Genomic DNA, 24,729 nt, shown 5'->3' on the forward strand with positions numbered 1-24,729 from the left:
TTCAAGCAAGACGGGGGCTTTGTGAGTCAAAAACCATGCCTCATAAGTAACACTGCTGCTGCTGCTGCATTGTTATGATCGTATCAGCTACTCCAAATTAGACTAGTTTTTCCTTTATAAAGAAAGGCAAGTTCAGAAGTACTGAAGGGCTCTAGCAAGCACTGGAGTCGCCCTACAGCGTTAAGAAAGTGAAAAAAAACCATCTGATGCCATAGGGAGACCAAGTACAAATATGAGCATCTTTGTTCACCATGTTCTTTCTGATTAACTATTTGATGAGACGAATATAGCCTCTTTTGTTCACCAGGTTTAATTTTTAACCAACTGTTTGATGAGACATATGAAGAGGTCATCTGTACAAACATCCGCATTGATCAAATGCAGTCGTGAACTATAGCAATAAGAGTAGACATGAACAGGTAACTTGGACCAAATTTGTAAAAAGTGAAATAGACCAGCATATTGTAAACAGTGATTCATTACTGTAGATGCTAGTTTTCAGTCACTCGAGCCTCTCAAGATATATGCTAGAGATAGAGAGGAAATAAGAGAAGAGAGGGGAAAAGAGAGAAAAAAGAGATAGAGAGGAAATAAGTACTCAACTCTATCCAATCGTATAATAGAATGTGCTCTGGCTTCCAACATAAAAGTCTACAAACAACAGTCCAATTTATAATAGTTTTAAGGCATGTCATGGGTATTGTTACCTTGAGAAATTCACTCCTGTCTTCATTTGTAGCGTATGCAAGACGTGCCCTGAAACTGACATTTTAGAGCCTTAGGGTCAGACCATGAAGAGTTTGTATGCGAGTCATCTTCGTCCTCCTCTAGCTTCTGCATAACAGTAATGCATTTATAAACTCTCTCTCTCTCTCTCTCTCTGCAAACAAGAAATGCTTCCATGTTTTAAGGATATGAATAAAAAAGAAGTTTCGGCTGGTATCAACTTGCATCCTTTAAACATGATGGGATGACCATGTTGCTCGAGTAATGCTCAGGAGGCATAGTCGCTACCATAGGTCATCACATCAAATGGCTAATCCCACTGAGCCAAAGCCAAGCATGGGGTGTGGTTACTTCTTCCCTCAATAAATTGAAGGCCATAAGTGCTTCTGGAGTGAAGCAGATGGGCTGCTTTCCTGGCCGTCGCTCCTCAGCAGGTTAGTATAGGCACTGCAAGTTTTGCCAAGTCCTCGATATGCTTCGGTAGGCCTGGCAAATACCAATAAACATGCGTACCCTTGTGCCCTGGTGGGAACCTCCCATTTCACAATGTCCTTGACCTTGACAATGTCTAACTGGATACCAGAGAGACTAATAATAGAAATAGTGTACTTCCTCCAAAACGAAATTGGACTTCTTGGAATTGATATACAGCTGATTTTCTTCCAAGAGCTAGAGGACCTGCCTAAGGTGATGCTCATGTTAAGTGGGATCTTTTGAAATAATAGTGTCATCAAGAAACACAGAGATCATTTGCCGATGGGATTCTTGAACACCCATGACATCATTAAAACTGGCCCGTGCACCTCTGAAACCACAAGGCATGATCATGAATTCATACTGCACCTCTCTATCAAAATCTATTTCGCGGTGCTGAATATGATGCTATGCACACTTTAAGTCTATCTCAAAAAGCATCTGCGCTCCATTATGTAACACCGTTTCTTCTTCCCCTCTGTTCTCCCCTGCCTAATCACGGGAGTAGCACCTTCATATTCCTCCCAGCCAACTCTGCCAAGACTGCTAAGCAAGAGAGAGACGGAGCTGTACAAAAATCACGTAAAAATCCACATCCTTATCTTCTCTCACTAGCCTTGACAGACCCCAAATCCCTAGATAGATCTAGATGCCACATGTCATCCATATAGGGCCTTCCTAATGCAACATTTCACCCCTCTCTTGGGATGCATTTAATTCCTTGCCCCTAGGCACAATCTTTGCACTAGGCCCTTGGTCTCAGATCTATCTAGTCTGGTGCTATCAGCCCTCACCTAGGACCTTGACATTAATCCCTCCCGATCATTTACATAAAGCGCAAACACACATATTACAAAGATAGATCCTATAAGGGAAATGTCGACTGATTCTTCCGAGGTCATGCTACCTCGGCTAGAGCGTAACATTCCTTCCCTCTTCAGACATCAGCGTCCTCGATGATAAAGTCTGGGAACACTCTCCGCAACTGATATACGGATTCCCAAGTAGCTTCGGATAGAGGCTGACCATGCCATGCAACCAACACCGTGGGTATCTTCCGATTTCGTATTTGCATTGTTCCTCGGTCCAGGATTCTTGTTGGTTTGCGCCTTGCAATATCCTCTATCTCCTGAAACAAAACCACACCTTCGATTAGTGAGTCACCAGTATGTAAAAATTTCTTTAAACGTGAAACATGAAAAACCGGGTGCACCTTACACCCCTGTGGCAATTCTAATTTATAGGCTACACTGCCTATTCTTTTCAGAATTAACCACGGCCCACAGTATCGAGGTGATAACTTAGCACACTCTCCTGAAGTCAACGACTTCGAGTGCGAAGGAATTCTGAGAAAAACTTTTTCTCCTTCTTCAAATACTCTTATAGACCGATTTTCATCCGCATACACCTTGGCTCTATCCATAGCCTGGCGGATGTTAGCTCTCGCAAGTGCTAGCATCTCCCGCATCTGAACTATAAAGTTCGCGGCACTAGGCACTTTCTGAGGTACTCCAACTATAGTCGGATTGGCTGGTCTATAACCATAGTTCAGTTCAAACGGACTGAACCCAGTAGATGAATGTTTTCTATCATTGTAGGCAAACTCCAACAATGGCAACCACTTGTCCCATGTATGTTGCCTCAATGACACATATGCCCTCAGCATATCCTCTAAAGTCTGGTTGACTCTCTCCGTCTGACCATCCGTCTCAGGATGATCCCCACTACTCATTCCCAACTCAGTCCTTAGTGTCTCAAATACCGCTGTCCAAAAGTGACCGGTAAACCTGACATCTCTGTCTGACACTATGGATCTAGGCAAATCCATGCAGACGAAATATATGTCTAATAAACAAATCCGCTACTTGCGGGGCACTAATAGACTCTCTAGTCGGAATGAAGTGAGCCATCTTGGTTAGACGATCAACCACCACAAGGATAGAATTATACCCTCCTTGTGTTGCAGGTAACCCTACAATAAAGTCCATGGAAATGCTCTCCCACTTACTTAGTGGTATTTCCAAGGGCTGTAAAAGTCCGGGTGGCTTCACCCGCTCGGCCTTACTTACTTGACACGAGAAACACCGTGTCACATATTCATGAATATGCTTTTTCATCTTTGGCCAAAAGAAATCTCGCTTCACGAGATCATATGTCTTCTCGACACCTGGATGTCCCGCACACGGGCTATCATGGCATTGTCGAATGACTCTCTGCCTGAGATCATTCTGACCAGGTACTACAACCTTGCCATTTCTAACTAGCATACCATCCCTTATGGTATATCTTGCATAAGTTTGGCCCTTTCTGGATGCCAGGTCATCCTTTTCATTTTCCCCGGGTTTTAACACACGAGCTTTAGGCCATAAGCTCTGGACAAACTCGTCCACCTTCTGAGTTTCTTTGATCTCGGTCATTAGAGCACTCTCTAATACCGTGAAACTCAGATTGTGCATAATGCGAGACAACGCATCAGCAACCTTATTGTCTTTTCCTCTTCGGTACCGAATCGTTAAATTAAACTCCTGCATGAGCTCTGCCCACCTAGCTTGGCGGCCCCTCAAGTCAGGTTGTTTACAAAAATGTTTCAGAGAACTGCATACAACTCCAATTCATGAGTTGGCTAATTCCTTTGAGAGGGAGAAAGCTTCTTGCTTTCAAAGGCTACTGGCCTTCCCTCTTGAAGGAGGATTGCTCCTACCGCAATGCCACTTGCATCGGTTTCTAGGAACAACAGTTTCTGGGGATCAACTATTTTTAACACCGGTCCTGAGACCACAGCTTGTTTTATGGTGTTAAAACTTTCCTGTTGATTCTGTCCCCAAATAAAAGGTACTTTATATGAGGTCAGATCAGTCAATGGCGATACTATTTCGGAATATCCTTTGATATGCCTTCTATAAAACTGGACAAATCCCAAGAATGATCGCAACGCGGTCAGACTCTGAGGGATTGGCCAAGTTAGTATCGCAGCCACTTTCTTCGGATCCATTTCTACCCCCTGTGGAGTAATTATGAACCCTAGATACTCAAGCCTAACCATACGCAGTATAGTTTTCTTTTTATTCACATAAAGACTGGCTTTCCTCAAAGTACTGAACACTATCCTTAAGTGTTCACGATGCTCAGTAATACTTTTACTAAATATCAAGATATCGTCAATAAAATGTACTACGAACTTTCCGATATACGGACGTAGTAAATCGTTCATAAGCATGACGAAGGTCGCTGGAGCATTGGTAAGTCCGAAGGGCATCACCAAAAACGGTGAATCAGGAGTCCGGCCGACCCAGCAGGGATCGCGCCCAGTAGCTCATACGTTATCTGGCAGGATTGCATTGCTGGAAGATGCCTTGCAACAGTTGTTAGCACAGCAGTTACAAGCCAATGCAGGGCAGTCCGAACTTAGGAGAGTACTACAGAGTATGTCTGCCAGACCTTCTCGAGAGGAGAAGGGAAAGGCTCCAATGGAACCGGAGTCTAGTGTCCATACGGTCGAGCCTAGGAAGGCTAAAGCGCCAAATATTGCTAATTACAGACCGGAAAAGTATTCTGGTCGGATGAACGACCGTAGCTCCGATGTCATTGAGACCTGGCTACACAAATGGGACGAGGCGTTCGCCATTTGTGAGATCAGAAATGACATCAAAAAGATCCGCGAGGCCACCCATATGTTTAGTGAGGCTGCGGATCGGTGGTGGATTAAACAACAAAAAGACGGTATAGCATCCACTACCTGGGAGGGGTTTAAAAGAGAGTTCAGAAAACACTTCTTACCTCCTGACGAGGCATCCCGAGCTTGGGATCAATATAGGAACCTGCGTCAGAGAAATTTATCAGTGGCAGAATACACTGATAAGTTTCGAGAGAGTGTAATGAAGGTTGACGAACGCCTGCCTCAATCAATCCAAGTGAAAGATTTCATATTTGGATTGAATGATCGAATAAAAATGGAAGTTCGGGCTAAGTACGCGAACACGCTAGATGATGCAATAGCTATAGCCTTGAACTACGAGGATGCCAAGGGCAGCAAGCCAAGTGGGTTTGCACAGGTCGGAACCCAGTATGGGTATCCGAAGAAATCTGGGTTTAAGAAGAAGTGGACTAGTAGAGGGAGTGGTTCGCAGCCGAGTGGTCAAGCCAAGCAGGCGAGACCGGCTGAAACTCCTAAACCAAGTACCACCATTGGAGTGAAGAGAAAAGTAACTCCAATGGCAGCCCGGGCTTGGTCTAAGTCTCCCTTGAACCCGGAACAAAGGGAAAAAGCGAGGAGAGAAGGCTTATGCTTTGGTTGCCTTCAACCTCATCAGTGGAGAGATTGTCCACGTAATAAAGATCGTCGGATGGCTGAGATGGTGATCTCAGAGTGCGACGTGGAGATGCAGGGAAGTCCCAGAGCGGAAGAGATGCAGATTCAGCTAGCGGGATCTTCTCAGAGGTTAGTACCTTGTTTGTGCTGTGTGTCTGTTACTAAGTTAGTGACGAGTGCACCTGATAACATCCTATCTAAGCCCGCAGCAACGGGGTATACAGCCTTCAATGATACGGAGTTAATCAAAATGAAAGGGCAAGTGGCCAGTCATGATGTCATTGTGTTGTTTGACTCAGCGTCAACTCACAATGTGATTAACTCCAAGCTCGTGAAGAGGCTGAAATTAAAGACAAGTCCATCTGACTATGCGTATACAGTCAGGATGGCTGATGGAAGTTCAACTGAAGTATGGGACCAAAGGGTTACCCAGTTGGAGCTTCAGATTCAGGACTATACTGAGAAGCTTGATTTTGAAATAACCAAGCTTGCTCATGCGGATATAGCCCTGGGAATGGCGTGGCATTCTAGGAAGAATCCAGCCATTGATTGGAAAAAGCACGTATATCAATTCAAGATGAATGATGTGCTTTATGTCTTGCGAGGTGGAAAAGATATACCTCAGGGACCGTTGGTTTCCGTAATGGAAATCAGAAAGGCTCAAGTAGAGTTTTTATACCTTTGCACCGCATCGGTAGAGTCGGTGAATGATTCTTCGACTAGCACTGATGTTACGCAAAGTGATGAGATGGCCAAGCTGGCTAATCTTATAACAGAGGAGTTCTCTGAATGCTTTAGGGATGAACTACCTTATGGGTTACCTCCAGAGCGGAAAGTTCAGCATAAGATTGAACTGATCCCGGGGGCAGAACCTGTAAATAGACCTCCCTATAGAATGAGTTTTACTGAAGAAGCGGAGGTGCGTAGGCAACTGGAAGAATACCTCAAGTTGGGGCAGATTCAACCAAGTTTCTCACCTTTTGCTTCACCAGTGATATTAAAGAGGAAAAAGGATGATACGTTTCGCCTCTGTATAGATTACAGAGCATTGAATAATATCACTGTTAAGCACAGGTATCCGATGGCTCGGATTGATGATTTGCTAGATGCATTACATGGAGCCGTGATTTTCAGCAAGATAGATCTTAAGTGCGGCTATCATCAGATCCGGATTAGAGCCGAGGATGTGCATAAAACCGCTTTTAGAAGCAGGTTTGGTCATTAACGAAGGGCATTTGCCTTTGAAGAAGGGCTATATGAGCGGAAGAACCGAACCATGGTGGAAATGTCTCGAACCATGGTCGTGCACCGAGAGGTTCCTTCCCATGGGCTGAGGCCACAGCCATAGCAGTACATATCCTTAACCGTTCTCCAACCTCTTCTGTTCCTAAGGTTACTCCCTTCGAGGCTTATCTTGGGAAGAAACCAGATGTATCCTATTTCCGCGTATTTGGGTGTGATGCCTTTGTTCACATTCCCAAGAAACAGAGAGGGAAGATGGATGCTAAGTGACAAGTCCACCCAAATGATATTTGTGAGTCACAATTCTCAGTCAACAGGTTACAGGTTGTATGACTCTTTGAGGTAGGAGATTGTTCTCAGAGGGATGTTGTATGTGATGGACATATTCCTTCTCCCATGATTGAAGCAGAGCCACCTCTTATTACAACGTCAGTTGATGATGATAGTGGTGATGATAGTCCTGAACCTCCTCAAGTACCAGTAGCTGTTCTAGATCCTCAAACCGAGAGTGACTCGGACTGTGACCCCGATGATTCCCACCTCCTCAGGCAGATGGGGAAAGTTCAGGGTCCGGCTCTCAAAAAGTACCCCGATGGCTGATTGAAACTCTCCGATGACTCCAGCATCACATATATTCTCTCTTCATGGCTTTGAGAAGAGGATGGTCCACATAGATTCCACCAGAATAAGGAGAAGGTTCGGGAAGCAGGCCCGCTCTAGGTTAACTACTCCTTGATGTTCCGCATTCTCAAAGACAAAGAACCCTCAATTGTCAAGAAGCACTTTCTCAAATGCACTAGAAGAAGGCCATGGAGCTGTAGTTAGACTCCACTGAGAAATGGGAACTGAGGACCCAAGCGCTGTTCAGTCATTGGTGTCATATGGGTCTACAAGACCAAGTATGCATCAGATGGTACTGTGGATAAACATAAAGCCCGTCTTGTGGCCAAAGGAGACTCACAACGACCTGGGATCAATTATGATGACACCTTTTCTCCTATTGCCAGGATGGTCAATCTCCGGCAATGCTGCAAGCAGTTCCTGCTCGTAAGCAATGGCCGATTTACCAGATGGATGTCAAATCTACCTTTCTCAATGGTGATCTGAAGGAAGAGATCTATGTAGAACAACCTCCAAGATTTACCAAGTCAGCAGGGATGATTTGCTGGTTGAATAAAGCTCTATATGGGCTCAAGCAAGTTCCCCGATCCTGGAACCAGAAGATAGATGACTTCTTTGTACGGAAGCAATTTCAGAGGTCCCGAGCTGATCCGAATCTGTACATCTTCCAACAGAATAGTCTCAATTCCCTGATGATTTTGTATGTGGATGACTTGTTCATTACAGGTAGTCACGTAGCTCATATATCCGAGAAAGAGGCCGCCCTTTCTCGGGCCTTTGAGATACGGATCTCGGGCTCCTGCACTTCTTCCTGGGATTGGAGATTTGGTAGGGCCAGGAAGGCTACTTTGTGTCACAGAAGCGGTATACTTAGGAGCTTCTAGAAGCTTTTCACATGACAGTTCGTGCCGTCTCATCACCCATGGACCCTAGTACCAAACTGTCTAAGTATGATCCTAGTGAGCCAATGCATGCCAGCAAGTATCGACAGTTGCTTGGATAATTGATATGGCTCCTTAATACTAGATTGGATCTGTGCTACTCCATTGGACTACTTTCGTTCATGCACACACCAAAGAAGACTCACGGGGATGCTAGTATGAGGATCCTTAGGTTTCTTCAAGGTTCTCGCAATCAAGGGTTTTCTATTAGTCAGGGTAGTAGTCCAGGATCCAGCTACGAGGCTGGAGTGAATCAGATTGGGAAGGAGAGTCAGATACTCGTCATTCGACCACTGGTTATTGCTTTACCTTGGGCTCAACAGCTATCACCTGGAGCAGTAAAAGGCACCCACTATAGCATTATCTTCGATCGAGGCTGAGTTACCGTGCTGCTTACTTGTGGGGTCGTTTGGCTCTGCCGTTTACTTGGGAAGATTGGGTTCCCGCAGATGTCCCCGCCCATCATTCACAGTGACAATCAGAGCTGCATTGCACTTGCTCGTAACCCAGTGTTCCATGCACGGACCAAACATATTGAGATCCAGTACCATTATGTCAAGGAGAAGGTGCTTGCTGATGTGATCCAGCTTATCTACTGCAAGACGGAGGACAACAAGGTGGACCTCTTCACCGAGCCCTTGGCACAACACCTGATTGAAGACCGTTCCAGCTCCCTCAGGATGATCGATGATCCAGGAGCTAAGAGGGGGTGTTAGAGATGCCATCTCTTGTATCATGCCAAAATTCAAATCACCAACATAACCTTTCACAATCTCTCATCCATGAGAAGTTAATTACATCTCCCTCTACGATTTGAATTAAATGAGAGGTGGTCCCAACCTAGCAAATCCAAATTCCTTCTTGCTCAATATTGAAGGAATGCTTCTAAATTTAGAAGGCAGTGTGTTAAGTATTTTCCAACAAGGTGTGGAAATTCAATTCCATATGACTAAGGCTCAGCCCAACAAATAATAAACAAAGTGCTTGGTTTCCAAAACACAAACAAACATATCTCTCATTTATGCTCATGAAGTACGTTGCACAAGGCAAGAGAAAATAAATCAGATTTCTCATGAATCACATTCAAATTCAAATCACATAAACATGAATTGTCTTCCATGACTAAAAGATTTCAACAACTATACACACAAATTTTTGTAAAGAAATAAACCTAAAACAGCACTTTATTTCTCTAAAATATACATACATATTTGGATACATAGAGGAAAAATCTCCTTTATAGGGATTCTTAACTTAATGTGCATAGATGTGCAAGCCAGTAAATAGACAATGCTCAGACACAAATATAGAAGCAACACTTTATATTTCCGTCCGTCCAAAAACTAGGACACGATACAATACCAAAAGGTTCTCCTACTAGATATCAAGCACTTCTAGATCTCTGAGCCCGCGTGCTCCACCTCGAGCAAATGTAGACACTCTGTCTAGAGTGATCCTCTCCACCTTGCTGTCTGGAAACCAGCCTAGGTGGGCACCTCCTGTGAGCTAGGTCTGCAGCACAAGGTACTTCTTTCTCCTCTTGAATGTAGGCCCAAGCTGCTGCTCCTTTTGCTAGTGGATTAGCTGCTCCAGATGATGATTGATCACAACACCTTGCTGCCCCAAGGTCCAGCCTCTAGGCAACTCAGTCTACAGCACACTTTCCACTCTCCTTCACCCCCAGTGTGAGGAACAAGGGAGTGGCTTCTGGCTGCTCCTGTCTGCTCCTTTCCTTGCTGAATGGTTGGATATAAAATGAGGCCCAGGGACTCTCCTTTTATAGGGCATAAGGCCCCCTTGAACCAACCGACCAGCCAGCCCTAAATGCGTTGACTGGCTGGTCTGTTTGGGCCGACCAGTCTGCCCCCCCCCCCCCCAGTCTGTAAACAGACCTGATTGGGGGCTGTCCTTCAGACCCGCCTGGCCATGTGGCAGCCCGCCATAGGCCCAGGCACTCTGCCCACCTGCTGGCCCTGTTCCACGCCTGTTGCAGGCTCCATACAAGGCACAAAGGCCTTGCAATGCAGGCGCCTTTGGCCACTACAGATCCCGCCTTCAGCCAGGCTTCCATTAGCCCTGTCTTTCATCCAGTAGGCCTCTGTACAGCCCCGTACAGTGGGGCCGTACCCTGCTGATGTCATCGCGCCTTTCACACGGCCCTATTGTGAAGATAGTGGGAGAGAGGGAAGGAGTCTCACTTGCGACTTTCTCACATGCACAAATGGGGGAATACACACAAAAGTGGAGGCTGAAAACAGTTTTCCTCTTCTTAGTTGTGAAAGCCAAAAGAACTCTAGTACAAAGAAATAGAAGAACCCTATATGTGGGTCTCAAACCAAACTCAACTAACTAAGGTGGCATACTAACTGAGCCACAAACTAGAGTAGATAAGGATAGCTATCATCCAGCTATTATTCGTGGGCGGTGTACCAACCGCGTCTCCAGCTAACACGTCGGTGACATAAATACACAACGGTCACCCTGGCATATCGCGAGTGGAGCTCGATATCTCAACACTCCCCCTCGAGCTCAATCCCAATTCTTGCACACCAAGCAGGTCTCTGAACTTGCGCAGCTTCTCTGTGCCCAATGCTTTCGTGAATATGTCAGCTACCTGATCCTCTGTGCTGACATAAACTAGATCAATAAGACCTAGTAAAACCTTCTCCCGCACATAGTGATAATGCACCTCAATGTGCTTTGTTCTAGCATGAAAGACTGGGTTCTTTGCCAAGTGTATACTGCTCATGTTGTCACAATAAATGACAACTGGCCCATCTGTAGACTGATGCATATCATAAAGTAGCTTATGCAACCAAGCTACCTCACATGCAGCCATTGCTGCACCCCTGTACTCAGCCTCTGTGCTCGACAAGGCAACTGTAGGCTGTTTCTTACTGCTCCAAGTGACTGCAGCACTCCCAAAAGAGAACACATATCCACTGGTAGATCGTCTATCAGAAATGCTACCAGCCCAATCAACATCAGTGTATCCATGCAACTGTATCTGAACCCCAGCCTCATAAAATAGTCCATACTGCAATGTGGACTTCACATACCTGAGTATGCGTCTAGCCGCATCCAAATGCGGTTTCTTTGGAGCCTGCATAAACTGACTTACCAATCCAACAGCATAGCTTAAATCTGGCCTGGTAATAGTCATATAAATCAAACTTCCTACTATGCGTCTGTACATAGTAGGGTCTTCCAAAAGCTCACCTGCATCTGTGCTCAGCTTCACGTTCTGCTCCAAAGGAACTGAAATAGGCTTACAGCCTGTCATCCCATATTTGGACAGCATGTCCAATCCATACTGCCTCTGCAAGAGCTGTATCCCACTTGGTGATCTAATCACCTCAATGCCCAAGAAATAACGCAGCTCTCCCAAATCCTTCATCTCAAACTTCTGCCTCAATAGCATTTTCACATGAAGGATATCTTCATCACTATCACCTGTGATGATCAAATCATCAACATAAATGACAAGCAGCATAATCCCTTTCTCTGTTTTTCTCACATAGAGTGAGAAATCTGCCTTGAAAATCTGAAAGCCAATAGTGACAAGATACTGTCCTATCTTGTCAGACCATGCTCTAGGTGCTTGCTTCAAGCCATACAAGGCTTTCTTCAACCTGCAAACAAACTCAGGATGAATAGCATGAACATAACCTGCTGGCTGCTCCATAAAGACCTCTTCTTGCAAATCACCATGCAAGAAGGCATTCTTTACATCCATCTGATGTAAAGACCATCCCTTTGATGCAGCCATAGCAATGGCTGCTCTTACGGTTGCCATCCTTGCAACCGGACTGAAAGTTTCTTCATAATCAATGCCATATGTCTATGCATACCCCTTGACAACTAATCTTGCTTTGTATCTATTCACAGAACCATCTGCATTGTGCTTGATCTTATAAACCCACTTACAGCCAATTGCATTCTTGTCTTTAGGCAAAGGCACCAATTCCCATGTAGCATTTGCATCCAAGGCATCCATTTCTTCATCCATGGCTTTCTCCCATTTTTCATTTCCCATGGCTTGCTGAAAAGAAGTGGGTTCTGGTTCCTGTATCACTTTGACCATATAGGCATAGTGAATGGCTATAAATCCATCATATTTCAGCCTATCCACAGGATACCTAACCCTGGTAGACCTGTGCAAAATAGGCTCACTTCCAGGTGCTCTCAAAACATCCCTGGTCTTCCTTACTCCAGGTGTAACAACAGAAAGAATACCCAACTGATCATCAATGCTCTGTTCTGAGCCACTGGATTCACCATCCACACAAGAATGACCTGCATTCACATCAAACATGGGCTGATCTACCTTCTCTTTTCCTTTTCGTGATACCTGCATACCACTCTCTGCATTGCTTTGAGGAGATTCTCCTGATCTCAATCTGCTTGTCCATGGCGAAGTATGTGAACCACTGCTAGACGACACTGCAGGTCCACTGATATTTTGTGATTGCTGCTGTGAATTCTGTGCAGCATTACCATTTTGTGCATCTACATCAATCATCACATTTACTGGTTTATACCAACTGCTCATCTCATAAAAAACAACATCTCTGCTTACTGTAAACTTACGAGTAGAAGGGTTATAGCATCTATACCCTTTCTGCTGCAGAGAGTAACCAATAAAGACGTACTTCTCAGCTTTTGGATCCAACTTGGACCTCAACTCATCCGGCACATGGACATAGGCAATGCAACAAAAAATTTTCAAATGAGAAATATCTGGTTTCCTACCAGTATACATCTTCTCTGGCGTCATGCCATGTATTGCTGCAGTGGGAGTCCTGTTCATTATATAAACTGCTGTAGCAACTGCTTCAGCCCAATAATGATCTGGTAGATCTTTTTCATTTAGCATAGTCCGAGATACCTCTCCAATATGCCTGTTTTTCCTTTCTGCAATTCCATTTTGCTGTGGGGTATGACTGCATGAATATTGCTGCTTTATACCATGCTCCTGCAAGAACCTTCTGCAGGCCTGTTTCTTTTTCAACCATAGCTTTTTTTTTTTGCCGAAAAAACAGTGCTAATTATATTACTTCGAGAACAAGATACAAGAGGTCAGCTTATAGCTGACGGGCTGCGTTCACAAACCGGACGCAGCCCTAAAAGGTAGCATAATAAATCATGCTCTCACGGAGGGATATGACGAGTGTGAATGAACAGCCATCGGGGTGGTGAGTAGTGCCACCGAAGGCCCTGCGTACTCTGCTCGAAGAAGAGGCCCTGTGTGTCCCAAGCCCGGAGGAAGCGTCTCCGCTTCTCCTGACCGGCCCGGGAGTCTCCCTGAATCTGGTCCCACTGGCCTCTGAGGGTATGAATAATCTCACTCCAAATCTCCGCCATGATCTGGGCAGTCGATAAGGAGGTGCCACCGAGGATCTGCGGGTAGCGCGAGGTCCAGATGTGCCACCCTGTAATGCTGCTAATAATCTCCCAGACTGGCTGCCTCTCCCGAACTCCTATATCAGCCTCTGCTAGGTGCTGCGGGATACCCTCGAGCGGCCCCCACGTCCCCTGTGTGATAAGAAAAGTGGGGTCCTGCTGGCATGCCTCGAATAAATGATGAAGACCAGGTGCGGTGCTGCACCAACAGAACGCGCCCCAAGTGATCAATCCTAGCTCTGGTGCTGCGCGAGTAAGAAGCCCGAAAGTCCACCTCCACACTTCCTGGGCGCGAGTGCAGCTCCACAGGCAGTGTTTTGGTGACTCCTCATCCGCATGGCAAATCTGACAGCATCCGTCCTGGCCTATCTGCCTCAACCAGCTCCCCACTGGAAGACCTTTGTGGGCAAGAAGCCACAGGAAGTATGAGATCTTCCGCGGCCGCCAGCTCTCCCACAAGGCCTTCCAGAATGCCTGCAAAAAGAACCTGGAAATACCCTGTGCGTACCAGCTGGGTCGCTGGGTGGGGGGGCGGCTCTGCATCCTCCCGAACAACCATAGCTTTGAAAGCTTTGAAGTGCCCAAACACTTCACTTTTCTTTTTCATAAAATACACCCAAAGTTTTCTACTGAAGTCATCAATAAATGTGACAAAATAGTGACAGCCTCCAATAGATGCAGCTTTAGTAGTCCACACATCAGAGTGGATTAATTCCAATGGCTTTTTACTCTCTTGAACATGCCTAGGAAAAGGTTTCCTTGCCTATTTCCCAAATTGACAAGCTTCACAAACCTTGTGCATTTCTGCAACCTTGAATTTAGGCAATCCTGCAACAATATTTTGGGCTTGCATTGATTTAAGTCGCTCTATATTAACATGACCAATGCGTTTGTGCCAGATATCAATATCTGCAACTACACCGGTCCCATGTGCAAACATTGCTGCACTCAATTCAGGCATGTCCGCATCCAACGTGAACATCCTGTCCTTCTTCTTTCCTTTTGCTATCAAGCGACCGTTATTTTTCATATCCTCAACAAAGCATCCATGAGGATTAAATCTGACCTGCAAGCCCTGCTCAACCATTTGACCAACAGAAACTAGGTTCTTGGTGATGTTCAGGACATGAAATACATCGGACAGGTATTTCTTTTTCCTATCTTGCATAGACAAAGGAATTTTACCAATCTGCACAATAGGATGTGCAGTATCATCACCAATCTCCACAAATCCTGGCTTTTTCATTTTCCTTGCATCCTGCATCCATTCTGCATGACCTGTCATGTGGTTTGACGCACCTAAGTCAACATACCACACATCATTTCGTTCTTCTGCACTTGTCACAGAATTGGTCATATGCTGCATCATAAATAGATGCTCATTTCTGTCATCACCCTGTCTACTGGAAGATGCATAATTGCCTTGCTGCAATTTTCCATTCATAATGTCATTCCGCTTTTTGTAGCAGTCCTTAGCCATATGACCCATTTTACCACAGTAGTAGCATTCAACATTGCTGTTTGCATTTTGGCCTCTCTGCCATCTACCACGGCCTCTTTGACTCCCCCTGCCTCTAGAGTTACCACGTCCTCCTGCATAGGACTGGTTTTCTTGAGATTGCTGCATATTCTGATTTCTACCACGGCCTGCAGATCGGCCTCCTCTACCTCTGTCTCTACCTCTGCCAGCATTTGAGTAGAAGACAGTTTCTTTTGAAGTTCCTGCTGAAGAAGATGCACCCCCATTTCTCTGCTCTTCAGAAATTAGAAGAGCAAACAACTCTTCAAAATCAGGAAATTTTTCACGGATGGCAATGGATGTCCGGAACTGTGCATAATCCTTTCCTAGACCATTCAAGGTCACAGAAACTAGATCATCATCTTCCACTGGCGACTCAATGGAAGCAAGTGCATCTGCAATTTTCTTCACCTTCATGTGGTAGTCGTTTATGCTCAAATTTTCTCTCTGCACAACATTGTGCAACTCCTGTTTGAGCTGCATTTTCCTAGCTTGCGTATTTGTGCTGTACATTTTTGCCAAAGTATCCCATGCCTCCTTTGGCGTACTTGCATCCTGAATATGCACAATCATGGAGTCCGAAATACTGATTGACAGCCAGTACATAACTTTCCTGGCTCTCTCATGCCATCCTTTGAATGCCTGCATTTCCTGTTGATTGGGAACATTAGGAAGAACAGGTTCTTCTTCATTTCTTGTAATGAACTCTCAATAGCCTTTTCCCATCAAGAAATTCGTCATTCTAAACTTCCATGCCTGGAAGTTGTTCTTGTCAAGCTTTTCAGTGACAATCTGTGAAAGAGAATCAGATGCCATTACAGAACACTGCAAAATATTTTGCCACTGCAAAAAAACACAGCTTTTGCCTCACACGGGCAGATCAGCAAAACTGACGAAAGTGGTATTTCACCACACAATCACTTCCTAGTGACGATTTTGCATCAACAGGCAACAAGCATGAATCTGCAACTCCCAATATCTCTGCACACAGGCATACGATGCAATTTCTGCGGTAACTTTTCACCGACTAGCCGCGCAGTGGTCGCACATCTAAAATAGGGCCTTTTTTTGAGTGCCTGCGAAGAACTTCCGCCTTCAAAATGGGCCCCGAAATGGCCTCGAATCAGAAAAATAAAGTCACTAAGGGCTTAGCCCTTGCCCGCAGCATATACTGCGCTCTCGCCACACCGCGAAGGGCGTCTCAATCTGAGACAGTGCACTCTTGCACTTCTGGCCGTGCTACCTGCAGAGATTTGCTCCCAAACTCGAAATAGGAAAGCAACACTGGTCCTCTTACCAGGACACCACGAACTTGGCTTGCTTTCTTGAGCTCCTTACTACGAACAAGGCTCTGATACCATGTGAAGATAGTGGGAGAGAGGGAAGGAGTCTCACTTGCGACTTTCTCACATGCACAAATGGGGGAATACACACAAAGGTGGAGGCTGAAAACAGTTTTTCTCTTCTTAGTTGTGAAAGCCAAAAGAACTCTAGTACAAAGAAATAGAAGAACCCTATATGTGGGTCTCAAACCAAACTCAACTAACTAAGGTGGCATACTAACTGAGCCACAAACTAGAGTAGATAAGGATAGCTGTCATCCAGCTATTATTCGTGGGCGGTGTACCAACCGCATCTCCAGCTAACAAGTCGGTGACATAAATACACAACGGTCACCCTGGCATATCGCGAGTGGAGCTCGATATCTCAACACCTATTGCAGGCCGTACGCTTGCTCTGCAGTTCCGTCTTGCCAGGTCAGATCCAGGGCTTCATGCCCCCGCCATCTCTTCTGCACAAGGTCTCTTGTGCTGTCCAAATGACAGCTCATGTGCTGCCCATATGGCAGCCCCATTCTCTGCCCATCTGGCAGTCTATACATCCCTAGGTCCACCTCCCCCATGCTCTCCTCATATGGGGGCTTACAGATGGGGAGGTGACCATTCCAACAGCTATTACTTCCCCCACCTTCCTTACCTCCATGACTCTACAAGAAGTAGAAAATTGGACAGGACCTGATGGGGATGCTAGCAGCAATGACAGGGGACAGAAAGTATGGCAGAAGGTTCTAATGCAACAGTGGGACCCAAGGGGCTGAAACTATGGTACGATGGCAGAGCCAAAGATCCAGAGATGAGAAGCAATGGTGGGTGGGAGGGAGGCTATAGTAGGAAGGCTTGCTGGGACACAGCACTGAAGCTATGATGAGAGCTAAAAGGAGAGGAGCAGACTGATACCAAAGAGAAGGGAAGAGGAGGTCCGATAAGAAGAAGAGGACATGAAGGACCTTGGGGGAGGCGTCAAAGAGGCGAGAAGCATTTCAAGCTTAAACAACAAATTATCTTTGCAAGCACAACCACAATATATTTCATGTTGTACAAGTGCATTGCCGTTCAAAACCTGTACCTTTTGTTCTTGTTGCTGCTTGTAATACCAAGCCATCATTGCTTTCTGGGTCTCTGCATCTACAGGCTGTAACAATCGTACCAAGCAAAAGAATCATTCTTATGATTTTTTTTTGAAAATGATTGCACTGTCTTTGACAGTCACACAGAACAGACAATGCAGACAAGAAAATAGGAGCTTTCAAAGTTCCAAGACTGCATATTACTTACAGGCTCACGTGGTGGGGGAGCATGGCCTCTAACTTGAAGCTTGGCTATTATCTAGATACATTGAAAATGTTAAGGATGCAAGATTACACAGGAATATGATAGTTTGCAGGATACAGTGTAATGATGAGGCTGAGGTATTTTACGGTACCTTTGTTTTGTCATTCTTGCCTACATGGTCAGAGAGCCTCTTCTCACGCATCAATTCCTTGCCAGCCCACCACATCTGTGATGTGTCTGGATCCAATAAGTCCGCATCTGCAAAGTGAAAACAAAGGCCTCTGGAATGGATAAACAAGATAGGGCACTACTATCAGATTTTATGATCTAGCGTTTGGCTACAGCAGCACTGCTCACTCGCAAGATGGCCACTTCAGACAGTAACTTGCATCTAATTCATAATCCTTGCACTTCAAAGAAAGGGGCATTTTGTGCACATCTAAACCTTTGTAAGTGCCGATCAATAACTGGTGGACTGGATCATACTGTGGAAGTCCCATGGGAAAACATATCATTACGGCCCCTCTCACATTCTGTATGACCTCTTTCAAAGGACCTGCAGTAAGTGGTACCCTATGTAACACCTGCTCCTGTTTGAAACCATCATTTTCAGTACCATTTGCCCTTTTAGAAAAAATGCTGAGAATTAATGTCAAATTTCTTAAATGCATAGTTCAGAAAAGAAGCAGCATTGCAACTCAGAGTGGAAGCAAGGTGGGACTTTCGTCTGGAAAATAGCATAATGAGTATATGGACGGAGGCATAACAGTCTAAGTCCATCCAAAAAGTGCACATTAAGCATACACAAAGCCTCACATGTCGGAGACTTTTCTTGCATAAAACATTTTTTCCCTTCCCTTCCATTTATTTTGTTTTATTATTTGTTTCTTATTTGTAATGTAAATAGGTCACACAGACAGAAAATGACACACTCGCTGGTTCACTGGTCTTACTACGATGCATACAAATGTAAGAAACTGTCTGTATAGATATTCTTCACCAATTTGCAGTGTGTGAGAGGGCCCATGTCAGCCATTAGCATAGGGGAAAGACCAAGTGGCATACAAAGGAACCCCTAAGTCCAACATAGACCTAAGGAAGATGATACAATTACTTATCATATGTTCTACATCGAGATACAAAAATGCATTGCAGCAACACAATATAAGGCAATCCCATACGCACATGCTGACAACCCAATCACAAAAATATAATGTGTTTAAGATACGAAGAAAGGTAGATATTGTTTTCACTAGGTCAGATAGCTCTCTGGGTCCAGTTCTCTTATTCCTGCTGAGTGTAGTATCAGGTATCAATGCACATAGATGAGGTGAAATAATGACAGGAGCTATAGTGTTTCTGTATTGGCAAGAACAGTTAAAAACATGCTTCATGCCAGATACGTGCCTGTGTGCCTGTCTGTGTACACGTGAGAGAGGGACTTTGAGCTGTGTTTTGGGTAAGACTGCTGTCCAAACAAGGATCATGGAAGGCCAAGAAGTTTCCCTTTTGTATATGCAAAATGTCAGCATGCATTTGTTCATACATGCATCCACATGTGTGTGTGTGTGTTGGGGGGGCGGGTAAGGCTGTTGTCGAAAACAGATAATATTAATTAAAACAAATCATTGAAGGCCAAGAAGTGTTCCTTTTGTGTATGCAAAATGTCTGCATGCATTTATACATGCATGTGTGTGTGTGAGAGAGAGAGAGAGAGAGAGAGAGAGAGCTCCGAAGGGTAGAGTAGGCTGGGACAAACCTTAGAAGCACACACACCTGCCTCTGCCAATGTCTTTTTTAGAGTTTCTGCAACGTCTGGACCACAAGCTGGGAAGAGCATGAAACAACAAGTGCCTCAGATTAAAGGGGGAGCAGAGGGTAGGATGATTCATTCAATACTCATCAGTAAAAAATTGATAGCGTCTCCTCAGGAATTCAAAACTATGAGTATGATACAAATTCATTACAAGATTAGTGCTGATCTAATACTATCTGTTTGATTAATAGCCTAGCTAAAATAATAGTGCCACGTACAAAATCGACTAAACTATGTTGAAGGATTTGCCGCACCATACAACAATTCAATTACAAGATCTACGTTATATTAGAGGAAAGGCCTGGTCATTAGCTGAAAACCCCCTGCCCAGAGTACAGTTACTGATCACATGTGAGAATTGAATCGCCTCAAAATAGATGTCCCGCTCTCTTCACTGCCGAGACCTCCATTTTTGCGATAACTAAAATAGTTTCATGTGGTTTAAAACAACTTGGGTACTCAAATCGTTGCCTGTTAGTTATGGCTTAATATAAGGGCCATGATCCCCACTAGGGAACAATGCCTCAGTAGAAACTCTAGAAAGACATTGTTGGTTAAACATCTAGGACTAGTTCCCGGAGATCCACATGTTAGATTCCAGTGGCAGTTGAATTAGACCACTTTCTGGGGGCAAATCAGGTAGTGGACGCCAGGTGGATCCCTTCATGAAAGTATCATTTCAATTTCTGGCTATTTATGGAAATCCTCTAGCTCCTAACATCTTCCTCATCTCATGACACACACAGTCAGCACAATATTAAAGACAGAGAACTTTGAGCAGCTGAAAAGAAAGCATGCATCTTGGGCAAACCTGATCTCCATTGGTTAAGGAATCCAGTGTGATGGTTTGTCTGTCCTCTTTCTGCTCAATCCGATTTATGAAATTTATACTTTTAATTCTATAGTTCTTATATATGTCAGATTGGTGTCAGAGCTGACTACGCTTGAGCTCTCAGAAAAAATGAGAAATTCAAGTTGTATGTAGATCTCCATGGAAAGGTGGATTGACAGCCAAAAAAGGCCTAATTAACATCTACAGAGCATTCCATTGCAGATTTGTTTGTGCATAAAGTTCGGTCTGAAAGTTTTCAGTCTTGTGCATAGAAGTCCTGGCTGCTATCTAGACAAGGAGGACATGGATATACATCCTTTGTGCCAAGTTACTAGGGAGGATGGGCTGCATTTTTTGGGGCTATCCTGTAACAAAGCCTCACGGAGAACAGATGCTGCAAGCAGGCCTCAGACAGGACGATGCCTTCTTAACAAGATTCTCTTTCAATCTATCTGGTTTAAGCTGCTACAGGGGGACAGTTCCACTGTGAAATCCGTTAGTGTCGGAATCTGACAGTTCCATCATGAATTCATTGGTAGCATATAAGGCCATCCAAACTGAGGACAGCAACCCCCTTGAGGCCCATTCGACGATTTGCCTTTATTAATTGAACAAATTCCATTCTCAGGCGAGCTTGAAATGGGCGATGAATTGCGCGGGACTGTTCGACCAACCTTCGCCAGTACGTCGTCGTGCAGGGTCTTTTCTGTAAAAAGGACCATGTTGAAGCCTCTGGCTAGACTCTGCCTCATCGTCGTCGCTATCGTCGCCATTGTCGTCGCTGGAGGGAGGCCTAGAAGGTCCGTAAAGGCAGAGATGTTCACCTTCCTGCAGCAAGCGCGATATCCTAAGCTGCAAGTTATGGATAGCAACTAACTCTCGGATGACAAGATCGACGCTTTGGATTGCTGGACATTCGAAGAGAAATTGCCTCTCTTCACTCTGCTTCACATGAATAAGCACCATCTCTCTCACTGTAGAAGCTAGCTATTCACAAAAACATTTCCAAATTTTGCTCGGTAGCTCACAACGGCCATCAACTGAATTCCCCCCCTCTTCACACCAACACATGACGTCATCCCATGTGTCAATCCCAATTGGAGCCCGAGTGCACCCGCACGAGCCAAGTGGAGCTTGGTGAGCTCCTCTCGCATTGCCAATCCTCTCTCCCCCATGATTGATAGGTGACCGACTAGGTCACTTCAATGACCCACTCGAGGGCTCGGAGCTGGGTGAGTGGACCTGGGTGAGAGGGCCTTCCCATGCAAGTGGAGCTGAGTGAGAGAGCCTCTCGAGCAAGGACACCCCCACCAGTGGCGGTGAGCTTGCAGCTCCCACGCCAGCGCCAACGCCAGTGCTAGGGCTTCTAAATCTCAACACTCCAGTGTTGTGCCATCGGCTCTATTTGAAGCATTGCTACGCTAGCATTCCAATGGTCCACAGAGTCAATCTTCTTTTTGGTTGGCTCAAACAACCTGCAAAATCCCTGTCAGGCACTCATTACTCACAAGCTGGAATAACAAAAGCCTTCATGGGGATCTCACTTCTAGAGTTCTAGCGTTGGCAAGAGCGCGGGGAGCTGCTCTAAGCTCCTTTGGCATTGCCCATTCTTTCTTCTCCATGATTGATAGGCAATCGCGAGGTCCCTAGCAACTCTAACTCCGCTCTATAAAGCGTCACCAACAGATTTGAAGCTTTTGGACCCCCTTGGGAGCATGTAGACCTTCAAAGCAAACTGAGGCCTTTCTACAATAAGGGCACATTTTCAAAAATTCATTATAGCGCCTTTCTCTACATACCTTTACATAAGTAGGGGTGTCAAAATTGGCCTTCAAAGAAATCACGGGGTTACTACAAGACAAGGACTCTTGCATGCTACTCATAACACGCTCCATACTAAAGAGGTGAGTGCCACCATATCCATGCTCTTATATGCATGCACTCTTCCACCAAGGTAATGATTGTATTGTGATCTTCCACCACGCCCTCTATATGTGGCATTATGCTTGGCATAACAATCTCTTTCAAGGTGCCCGTATTTTCCACAAAAGTGATAATTTCTAGCTTGTGGAGTGTCTCTCAAGATTCCTCTACCATGGGGTGTGGCTCTCCCCCTTCCTCTTGGCATGAAACCACGTCCTCTTTGAGCAAACTCATTTTTGTCCATGTGCTTTGAGGGGCATATGAGGCTCTTCCACGGCCTCTTGGGGGTCCACTTCTTCCTCTAAAATCACCTCTTCCACCCCGATGATAGAGCAAATTGTCTCTTCCCCTACTTGTGGAGGCTTTGAGCCCAAGCTTCAGGTAGCAACATGGGGAAGGCATGGGAGAGGCATGGCAGCAAGATGGGTAAACAGGAAGATTCACATAAGTTTTAATGCCAAAGGGAAAATGTTGAGTTTTAATGATGGGAACTTCCCAACATAAGTGTTGAGAGTTGCTTTTAAGTCTTCAGGCTACATGTCAACAAGGCAGATGACATGGAACCTTGGGCCAAATTATTTCAAGAACCTCCATTTGTGGACTTAAGAGCACGCACTCACATATGCCCTAGCACTCAAATTATTGGTAAGTCCTTTAATATCCACCCGATCATGGACAATGTGTCAAATTTATTACAATGTGAAACATTTTAAGGCTTTTGGTTAGGTCACTCCAAATGTGGGATGAATTTCTCCCTAAAAGGTGAAGATAGTAAGTAGAGTTTTTGCAATTGACTATGGTCTTAGGAGGAAGCAAAAGGAAGCAAGAGAATGGAGAAACTAGCTAGTTGTCATTTTCATACCCCCCTAATGCCTCTCACCAATCCCTCCATTAGTATGCTCCTCTATACATTCCATTCACCCATTCTAAGGCCCTTAATCTCAACAAATTATTCTATACATATAACTTAACCTAAGGAGAAAAGTAATTGAAAAGGCTTTTATTTTTCCAATAGAGAAATTCAATTGATTTCTTATGTGAAGATGGAGTACCCCAATAAAGTATGTTAAAGGGATAGCTTCAAAAGTTGGAGTATCCCAATAAAGCTAATGTTAAATGGATAGCTTCAAAAGTTCATGCATAAAAAGTTCATGCAAAGGGGGGGACATCCACTTTGCACTCTCAAGCCTTACCACTAGGCGAAATGAAGACGATGGGAAAGAAGCACCATACAGGTATGATTAGAGGGGAGTAGGCCCCTCCCCTCCTAAAACAGAGGGACTTCCTCATTAATCACGCTCCTCTTTATCCCTCCCTATGCCCCTGCCTTGCTTATTTTTGCACTAATCAATACATAGATTTTGAAATCTTTCAATTGGCGGGACCGATTTTGGAAGAGGGATATCATGTATAGAATGTGTGAAAGGGACACACAAGACTAGACACAAGTGGAACTTTGTATTGCAAAGGTAAGGTTTCAAATCGCTTGTTGAGGTGCCAACAACGCCATGTGGCATGCCATTTTTCTTATTGACACATTTGTCCATAAGCTTAATTGATATCAAAATTCAAAATGACCATTGGCTAGTCCAACATTGAGACTTGACAATACATAAAATGTAAGGATTAATTCTTACTCTCCACAATACTAAATTTTGTATCTTGCAATCACAACATGGTCCTACAACACTCAAACTTCCTACCATTTAGTGGCCTAGTGAAGATATCATCTACTTGATAATTTGTAGTTTAAAAGATGAGATCTACTTCTGTGTGATGCAACCTTTTCTTGTAAAAATTCAATGTGCTTTGTCTTTGCATGAAACACATGATGATAATTTGCATACCATAGACAAATTTCATGAAACACATGAAACACATGATGATAATTTGCATACCATAGACAAATTTCATTATCACAAATATTATTTGGTATGCCAACCTCTTTGAGAAGAACAAACATGGCATACAAAATATCCATCCTACTAGCAACAATTTCACAATAAAGGATCCACTAAACCCCAGTGAAGCAATGCAGATAGGGAAGTTTCCACAACGGCACAAAAGGAATGATCTTAGCCAAAACCCTCCAACAACCATGACCTTTGCACAATCCAAGGGATTGAATTGAGAACTAGAAGGGGGGTATGTTAACTGATCTGGTTAAGAATATGCCACCGCTGGCTGGTAATGTCATTTGAGGGATGATGGCAACTCTGTAGAGCTAGGATTGTGCCTTGGAGCCAAGTGGACCCAAGATTACATAAAGAATGAAGCAAGAGAGTGGTATAAATATAATAGCATTGGCCCT

General features: G+C 44.6%; 1 protein-coding gene across 4 annotated transcripts; it reads right to left on the minus strand.

Moving 5' to 3' along the window:
- Positions 1–24: 24 nt before the first annotated feature.
- On the minus strand, positions 25–21,530 carry LOC147905486 (uncharacterized). 4 transcript variants are annotated; one of them, XM_087380187.1, is made up of 8 exons: positions 21,170–21,530; positions 19,607–19,674; positions 18,293–18,437; positions 17,999–18,105; positions 17,851–17,901; positions 17,642–17,707; positions 708–762; positions 25–353 (listed from the first exon to the last, which is right to left on the minus strand). In XM_087380187.1, the coding sequence occupies exons 1-7, from the start codon at positions 21,459–21,461 to the stop codon at positions 730–732; spliced, it is 762 nt and encodes a 253-aa protein (XP_087236313.1). In that variant the 5' UTR covers positions 21,462–21,530; the 3' UTR covers positions 25–353; positions 708–729. The 4 variants fall into 4 exon arrangements, with proteins under 4 accessions (XP_087236313.1, XP_087236296.1, XP_087236305.1 ...); XM_087380170.1 differs by having other exon boundaries at positions 708–834; XM_087380179.1 differs by lacking the exon at positions 25–353 and having other exon boundaries at positions 418–762.
- Positions 21,531–24,729: the final 3,199 nt, after the last annotated feature.

Source organism: Dipteris shenzhenensis, chromosome 1 (genome assembly GCF_047967505.1).
Source record: "Dipteris shenzhenensis isolate YYH24624 ecotype China chromosome 1, Dip_SZ_1.0, whole genome shotgun sequence".
Lineage (NCBI taxonomy): Eukaryota > Viridiplantae > Streptophyta > Polypodiopsida > Gleicheniales > Dipteridaceae > Dipteris > Dipteris shenzhenensis.